Genomic DNA, 9,150 nt, shown 5'->3' with positions numbered 1-9,150 from the left:
AACAGTCCAATGACTAAAACAAGGTTGTCGCACTAATTAATACACAGGATATGATGTTACAATCTCTTGTGTCATGGTCCGACGCAAAACACATTTAGAAGCCTAATCCAACTGAAAAACCAACCAGCAGGCTAGCTAGCAGTCAGCTACCAGCTGGTAACCAACAAGAAGACACCTAACTGGTTAACTAGCGAATGCCAAGAACAGCAGGTAAGAAGTGATGGGACATGCAACTACACTTCAACCAACACTTCTCCCCTCTGCCAAGATTGGAAGTCAAACACTAGAAGACACCAGCTAACTAGCCTAGCCAACAGCAGTAGACAGTATGCAGCACATCATTGGGGTTTTCAAGTGGGCACCTCCCTTCATCGATGTTTAGTTAAGTTAGGCCCACGACACCTCAAGAAGGCTTAACAGTGAGCTCCAGCATCATGGAGTCACACCCCCTCAATGCAGCCACCATACAATCGTGCGACATTCAAACGAGAGATTAGCTTAGACCTACTACAACTACTAACTAGTAAAACTACCCAGCTAGCCTTACCTTTAGCATGCTCCCCCGCTAGTGTGATTCCTCCTCAGCCACACCCACTCAATCGCTCGCTCCGCTGCTAGGGACATGTTGTTTACTGCCACCCTCTGTTCTTTCCTGCGAATGGTCACAAAATGTTTGGTTGATTAGACATTTTTTAAATTTCTTTTAACTACACATTAACAGGAATCCAAAATATTTTATTAAAGGGATAAATGGAGGCAGGAGATGTTATCTTTCTATCCATCTGTCTTCACTCATTCAGCGAACAGCTTCACACAGAGCGCCAAAGAGAAGCTAACAGTGCTCAGTGTTCGCTAGTGAGGCCAAAATAGCTTGGTGATTTATTTTACCTTGATTTACATTACTACATTTACATTATGTTTAGTTAAAGTTAAAAAAAAAAATTCTCAATCTGTTAATTATATACATACCAGTTAAGTATGTTTATGTCAGGTATATTTATGTTTCTGGCAGGTGCACGGCCACCCTACTGTTGCACATGTTTGAAATGAAAAAAAATAATAATACTTGAACTATTGTATTCTTTGAATTGCTTAGAACTGAATGCAAATTATAATAATAATGTATGTTTATAGATAGCACTAGTTTAATATACAACACATATAGTAGGTAGGGGGTCCATATTTAATCTCTTCATCAGTTTGGGGTCCTTAACCTAAAAAAGGTTGAAGACCCCTGCACTAGTGTACCTAATAAACTGGCAGGTGAGTGGATAGTGGGCTTATAAACACTCCAGACCACAAATGGCTCACAGCGTAGGCTACGTACGTAGGTTATGGCGTCTAGTCCCGCGGTTCTTTAAATGAGCCTTTAAAGTGCAGACTCTGGATAATTTATAAATATCAAATTTGGAGTAAAAGTTTTAGAATCTGCAGCTGTTTTTATACAGTCTCTTTTGTGAGCGTACAGTAAGTATTTAATACGTTATATCTTGGTTTATTAAGAAGGTAAAAGGTCTGACTCTATACATTTGTTTTTTGTATCATCTATATGTGTTAAAAGGAGCTTTCAAAGCAAGAGCTCATCCAAATCTTAAACCTGGTTCCTTCATTAGACAGACAGATGTTTTATGTCTCTTAATTTATTTTAGTTGTATTTCTGCCTTGTGTGAGCTGTTATGTCTTTTATTTATTGTCTTTTACTTATTTTCTGTGCAGCGTTTTGGTGGTCTGTGGTTGTCATAAAAGTGCTTCATAAATAAAGTTGGATTGCTCTCTTAACTTAGCAGGAACATTACAAGAGGATCAGTTTAGCCTAAGAAAAAAACAAGAACGCACCATCTCAGGGTCCGTTCTTTGGTAAATAAAAGTCTCTTTGCAACATTTGTCTGAGTTGAAGAACTCTCTGCTTCAGGTACAGGTCTTCATAATATTATTGAAGTGAGATAAAGGTGCAGATGATTCATAAACCTCAAGAACAGAAAGACCAGATCTGAGTTTGCCAAAACACTAAACTCCTGGAACGTAGTGTTGTTCACAGAGATAAAAACTTGGACTCAATACTTTGTGTACTTAGAGTGATTTAAAACATTTGTGCATGGTTACTGAACAAAAAAGTAGGCTTGGAATGGCTTTAGCATGGGTTTAGTATGGAGAAGGACCACGATCTGAAACATTTAAATATCATCTATAAAACATGGTGGAGCAATGTTTACTGGTCTGGAGTCTCTCCATTGGGAACTGATTATTCTCCAACAAGCAAATCATTTTGAGGGTTTAATGTTGTCATGTGTGTAATCTGAACGCTGTGGAGTTAAATTATTTTACAACTAAATGGTTGATTTGAGGACTGTCTGAGATCTGGAACCTACAGGAACCTCTTTCAAAGCTGGTGGATGTTCACACAGCATCTCAAACCGGCTGAGATCTACTCTGGATCGTTTTGGATGTTGAGACCTGCCCACCCAACTCTCTGCTACCTGTTAGCTCAGGCTACCAGGCTGGAAACATGTTTAATGCTGTGAAGTTGGGCTTTTTAACATGAGGGTCTATGGAGATTTGTTACCTTTTGGAGCCAGCCTCAGGTGGCCACTCGATGAACTGCAGTTTTTTTTGCACTTCTGCATGGGCTTCTTCATTCAGATCTGGATGTTGCTGCTTGTCTATGCGCCACCTCTTCTTCTTCTTTTTGTGGCTTGGGTTCTGTAGCAGAAACAGCGCCACACATAGGCCTGGGAGATGTACTGCAGCCTTTCTACATAAAGATGCAGTGTTGCAATGGATTGACCTTTAAGGAGAAATTCTCGAAACCACACAAAGGAAAATCGGAGAAAAAGAGATTGTAACGTGACCATATTCTAATACAAACTGAGTCTGGCTACGTCAGACTACTGTGATGCATGAGCCGCACAGCTCCCAATGCCTCCGGACCACTAGTGTTTACAGACGATGTGACAGAAGAATCCACTGGATGAACTGCGGATGATTGACAACAACCCCAAACATCCTGAAAAAGAAGGTAAAGAGCCACGCGATGTCAACCCCACTGGGCTGCGTTTCACTCGCTGGAGACGTAAACCAAAAGAAAAGAGAGACGACAACTGAGGACAGCTGCAGTAAACACCTGGCAAAGCATCACAAAGTAGGAAATCCATTCTTTGATGGGATCGATGGGTTCCAGACGTCCGGCAGCCGTCGCCTGAGAAGGATCTTCAACACACCGAGAGAAGTTGTTTTATTTATGATTATGTTCATTTGTCTGATTAAACTTGAGCCCCTGGAAGAAGACAGAAGACGCCTTTAGTTTCTGCACATTTAGACCTCTTAGTTTGATGTCAACACTCTCAAATTAAAGCTGAGAGTCTGCACTTTATGCAGGATGTATATGTATTAAAAAATGCACTTTTCTAATTCCAATTTCTAATCATTGTGTATTTTCTCTTACTAAAGGAGAATGTGTTTAATCAAGAACCCACGAATGAGTAAAATGGTTAGTAAAATAAATCATTAATCACGTGAATATTATCCGCTCCATCAAAGCTCCTCATCATGAACTACTTTGGAAAACGCACCACAATTATCTTCCATCGACGCAGATAAACCCAACCGGTGGTTCCGAGCCTCTTTCCTCCTCGTGGATGTGCAGCTAAAAAAAAACAAAAAAAAAAAAAAATGAGAGGATGAAAGAACATGCTGAAGCCATCGGACCATCACATTCATCACCGGGTCAGCCTCCATTCACAAAGTACTTCCTGATCTGTGGGGAGAAATTGATAACACATTGTCTGTTTGCTCAGTGGCCGGTGTACATTAAGTCTTCCCCTACACTGCTCCCATTTAAAAACGCTCTCACTCAGAGGGTTGGGCTTGGTAATTTAATTTGTGCATACATCAAGGTTTAAGATATGCCTTGAAAAAAAAAAAAAAAGTCTGTTATGTTGTTTATCGTGAGCTGAAAAGAAAAAGGATATTTTTAGTCTCAGTGAGACTTTCCTGATCAAATAAAGATTAAAATCTAATATTTTAAATCAAAAACCAATTTAAATACATTTCAAAATAACTTGAAAAATGTGTAAAGCTTAATAATGTCCTTTTAAGGCATGATGCTATAGAAAAACTGTTACTATCGGGATTTAAAATGTTGAATTTGAGTTACTGGAGTCAGTTTTTCAGTTTTTTTAATTATTATTATGTGCATTGTCTTCTCAAGTAATCCCAAAAAATATGAAACCAATGTTTTTAGTTTCTTACATGGGTCACCTGTCCATCACTGAGGATCAGTGAACAGAAAAAAAAATAATAACAATGATAAAGAGGTGAGAAGAGAAGGCACATATGAGCACATTCCTAAAAAAAAAGCTAACAGAATAATACAGATTTAAAAATACATTTGCAAATAACATGTGATAACTGTAATCGCGTGGGTTTAAGATGTTGCATTTGAATACATTTGACTTAAAATGAGCCAAATTATTTTCATAAAATTGAGGCAAAGTCTAAATTTGACTTTGAGCCTCAGGCTCATGGTCACTTATCCAGTCTCTGTCGCCATCTAGTGGCCGCGCCACAAACTACACGATGAGAGGGAAGCTCTTCAGCATCGATTGTTTCTTTTTATTAGTCATTTAACAATTTTATAAATAACAGACATAATGTTAGAAAGCGCAGTGAATGACATGGGAATCACACAAAAAAGAAAAAAGAAAAGCCAACACAGGTCTGAACAGAAAAAACAGAAATCTGGAATATCTCTCTGTAAGAATGTAAATCGGAGAAAGAAAAAAAAAATGCAACTTGCATTAAAGTGTCACAGCCCGATCTTTCCCCCTATTTCCTTTTCATTTTTTTCATTCAGTGTAGCTACAGATGACAGTGCAGTTGACACAATTTTAGCAAAACATCAAAGAAAAGACCTGAATCAGTTACATTCAGACAAAAAAAAAAATCAAACTAATAAACAGAACAAATGCTTAATCATTTTTTCTTTTGATTCCAACACATGCTTTACACCAACATTACACAGAGTGAATGATAAAACTCATTCCTCCTTAATTCCTCTTTCACAAGTTTTCTTTCTTTTTTCCTTTTTTTTTTTTTTTTTTTTTTTTTACAAGAAAAGCAGCAACTTCAGAAGCAGCTCGAATGAAACCCCCTCTGACTGGTGGCTTTACATCCAACGCTGTGAGACAGATGCAGCTCTAGCACAATAACAAACATGGTAATGAGGCACGAAGCGAGCCGCCACGTCCTCGCACGCGGGACTGGAGGACAGCTGGAGGCCAGGACAGACATCTGAAACGTCAAAGGACGCAGCGCAGCTCGAGGTGACAGGACGGCGACATCTAATGTTGCTGAGGAGTGCTGGTTTTTACACTACGGCTGATCTATAAAAAAAAAAAAAAAAAAAAATCCAGGAGGTATCTGTCCAGCGTGTTTCTTTTTTGAATGTCGTCGTATTTTTGGTTAATGCACATTTATACAAGAAGTGAGGTTTTCCACTGACAGCGGCAGATTATTATTTTTTTTATTTACAGTAACACTCGACATTTTGATCCCCTACAGCTACTGTTCAGAGACGATGCCCAGCGCACCTTTAATAAAAAATAACACTTTAAAAAGAACAGCACGTATAAAATAAACGCGTTTGAACTTTATAAAAATGACTGATTCGGTTTTAAAAAAAGAAAAAAAAGAAAGACAGAAAAGAAAAGAAAGAAAAAGAAAGAAGGCAAATTGGCCCCCTCGCTTTTTTTTTTTTTTGTTACAAAAGAGGGTTGAATGTCTTCGAAGTGCAGTAACATCGTCTTTTATTATGTGCTCCGTCTTTTCAAGTAGTTCCAAGTGATAAAAACCCAAAGACCAAATGAATTTCTCTCAGTTTTTTTGATTGTTCCAGTGGTTTCTTGACCAGCTCTCTGGTCACCTGTCCATCACCGCAGTAGAAAAAAAAAAAAACAACAACAACAACAAAAAGAAAATAGAAAAGAAAATCCATGAAGCACAGGCCTAACGGAAGTAATCCAGAGTCCGGCTCACGAGGAGAGCTTGGAGTAGCTCGGAGGAGAAAACTTGCGCTTCAGGTATTTGATTATGTAGAGAGGAAGACAGCTGACCAGGGTGATGGCCGACACCTTCCACAGGAAAGGCCAGGTCGTGATGAAGGACAAGTCTGGAGGGAGGAAACATAAAAACACCACAGCTCAGGTCACACGCCGATTAGATCAGGATCAGTCCAAATCAGATGCATTGTCATCACAGCACCAACAAACAAACAAAAAAACAAAAAAAACAGGCATGACACTAACTCATAAGATAATAAAGACTTGCAGTGCACGTGACGTAAAAATAAAAAAATGACGTGACGAAATGAAAGGACGGCACATTAGAAACACGTGAGGAGGTGAACGAGACGAATCCACAGGCTGCGGACCTACCAAGGAAAGCTCCGAACGACACCCTGCCTATGCCTGGCGCCAACACACAGAAGCAAAAAAGAAGTGCAGCAGATACAGTGATTGCAGTACACAAAGGTTAGCACACAGGACAGAAAGAGAGGAGGAGGAAGAAGAAGAAGAAGAAGAAGAAGAAGAAGAAGAAGAGGAGGAGCACACAGCTGACGGTTGAACTACAGAACAACACTAAACAGAAAGCAGGAAAGAAGAAAGAGTTCCCCTCTTTAAATATAACAACTAATTTCCTTGGTTTCATCATTAATTTAATATATTTAGAAAATATTTATCAGATAAAATAGTAAAATCAAGTCAGTTTTTGTATCAAACATTGTCTCCAGCCAATTAAGCTACTTGGGGGGGAAACAAAACTGATTCAGAGATTTTGTAAGAGCCGAGACCTTTCCCCTGAAAAACCCACCGAAGTACTCGTTGAGGAAGGCCAGCGAGGCGAGGTAGCAGCCCAGGCTGAAGAACTCGGCCACCACCATGAGCCAGTGCCAGGTGCGGATGGTCAGCGCCACCATCAGGAGCTCGGTGAGGACGAGCGCCGTGAAGGAGATGGCCACGACGTGCACGAACTCCGACTCAAACAGCACCAGGCCGCCGTACATGAGGATGCCACCTGGTGGCGCCAGAGGAGAGAAACAGACCGGATGAGGCTTTAATTTTAAACACCTAATTGTAACTATATCTAGGGTGTGGGGCAACACTTATATAACAAACTCAACAAACCCAGTCTTTATTAAATTAATTACTTTAAAATTTAAGGATATTGTTGTGCCACTCAAGTAATGTTCTCACCCAGAGTAAGACGATATCAACTTAGGGGAACTAATATGTTTATATTATATTATATATTATATTTTTGAAGTAGGTGCATCACAGTTAAATGAGTAAACTTAGAGTTAAAATCAAGTTCTTCTGTCTCTAAATTCACAAAAAGATGTTTAAACTAACTGCTTTTTGTTAAGTATCGGATCAGAAAGGAAATCGGTGGAAGTCAACATCACTAGTCCTGTTGCATTTATGTGTTCTAGTTGTGAATGTTGTTCAGTTTAAAGACCATAATAATAGAAAAAGTGGGTTCTGTGTATATCTGATGTAAAATCTCACTGTATATTTACGTATATTTATCATCAGAACACAATAAAAAAGCGCTTGTTTTTCACCAGTGTACCTAATGAACCGTTTAGCATTTTATTTTACCCCAGATCAGTTCCACATATTCCAAACAGCGGTGTGGGAGCTGAGGATTAATGCGTCTGGAGATAAGCTTCACTGACGTTATTTCTGAGGGTAAAAGATGCACAAAGCGTCCCAGTGTGCGTCGCCGAGGAGAAACGTCTCCAGACGCTCGTCGCCGGGCGCCCACTGTATCCTGATAGCCTTCTTGCTTCATTATAACGCTGCACAAATTGAGCTTAATAGCCTATAACTGATCACATAATTGCTTTTTTTTTTTTCTCCCCCCTCCACAGACTTCATACAGTGCATTCCAGCAGCTGTAATAAATTAAGGTGAATGGCTGCCTAATATATTTCCCTCCAGCGCTGTTGTCCTCTCATTTTTTTTTTTTTTTTCTCCCAGAAAGCTGGTTTTTGGCCTTTAATTAAAAACCTCGAGCTGTCAGGAAGTCACGCTCGAGCAGGAACATAGATCTTTCTCACACGCTGCATGGCTTAGCGATTACAGAAATATCGATTTACTGGACGGACAAAAGGCCGCATGTAAAAGCGGATGGCGGTTGGAAACCTAAGATACTGAGAAACGGGCTGTCTGGGAGTTTGAAGAGGAGGGGGGGCTGGTATTAGACGCAGCACACATGATGAAATGCTGTTTGAAGAGCTGCTTTGACAGTCTACCATGCCAGACTGGTCCTTTATAGCACAGATACAGTCGCTGCTGCTGTAAAAACTTCCAAACTTTCCGTAGGAGTCGACTTACCTTGATAGACGCTGACCAAAACCCAGATTAGGAAAGTCTTGAAAGATAACGAGCGACCCTGAAATAATAAAACGGCACTGATGAGTGGAGCGGGGTCACACGGACCGGCTGAAAGTTTAAATCTAAACAAATAAATAAATAAATAAAATAATCACCTTGGTGAGGTCTTTGTAAAGCTCTGGGTAGAGCAGCGCCATGTCCGGCTTCACGTCCTGGTCCAGAACCAAGGAGAACACAGGGAACATGGTGTATATGGTGGCATACCTGCACACAACAACAACAACAACAACAAAATAATTAGACAGGGAGTTAAATATTAAATATAAATACATCCTCATATACGTGTTATTAGAAGAGGGACGTACCCGACCATGAGGAAGCCCTGGTACAAGGGCACAGAGGCAAAGAAGAATATGGAGGAGAAGACGGCCTGAGGATGAGGAACGGTTAGAACGTTACAAAATTGTCTTAATTTTTTACCACATATTTAGAAATTCACTTAAATGTGTGTTACAGATTGACATGCGAGCTCGCTCCAGTCAGTGTTTTAACCTCCTGAGACCCTGCGTCCTCATATGGGGACGTAAAGTTTTAAGTTTGTGGCAGATTATTCTGCTCCATTTAAACTTTTAACTTTTAAACTTTTATTAATTTTTCTAGTTTAATATTACAGTGAAATTCTATCAATATTAACGAGCTATAACTTCGCTAATTAACATGAGCTCAATTCAAGACTTGCTTATTTGCAATTCTGCTT

At 39.7% G+C, this 9,150-nt stretch overlaps 1 protein-coding gene across 3 annotated transcripts in view; it reads right to left on the bottom strand.

The window, feature by feature from the left end:
- Positions 1 to 4,590: 4,590 nt before the first annotated feature.
- Positions 4,591 to 9,150, bottom strand: part of atp9b (ATPase phospholipid transporting 9B) — a 47,180-nt gene continuing 42,620 nt past the window's right edge. For 2 of the 3 annotated variants that reach the window (XM_047605448.1, XM_047605450.1), the window contains 6 exons: positions 8,759 to 8,823; positions 8,549 to 8,657; positions 8,394 to 8,451; positions 6,868 to 7,071; positions 6,432 to 6,464; positions 4,591 to 6,166 (listed from right to left, as the gene is read on the bottom strand). In XM_047605448.1, the coding sequence (XP_047461404.1) occupies positions 6,030 to 6,166; positions 6,432 to 6,464; positions 6,868 to 7,071; positions 8,394 to 8,451; positions 8,549 to 8,657; positions 8,759 to 8,823 (606 nt within the window). In that variant the 3' untranslated portion in view covers positions 4,591 to 6,029. The remainder of the gene's footprint in view (positions 6,167 to 6,431; positions 6,465 to 6,867; positions 7,072 to 8,393; positions 8,452 to 8,548; positions 8,658 to 8,758; positions 8,824 to 9,150) is intronic. The other variant, XM_047605449.1, reaches the window with a different exon arrangement.

This window comes from Mugil cephalus, chromosome 14 (genome assembly GCF_022458985.1).
Source record: "Mugil cephalus isolate CIBA_MC_2020 chromosome 14, CIBA_Mcephalus_1.1, whole genome shotgun sequence".
In the NCBI taxonomy this organism is placed as follows: Eukaryota; Metazoa; Chordata; class Actinopteri; order Mugiliformes; family Mugilidae; genus Mugil; species Mugil cephalus.
The sequence above is the reverse complement of the archived record's forward strand: the minus strand, read 5'-3'. Positions and strand labels throughout refer to the sequence as shown.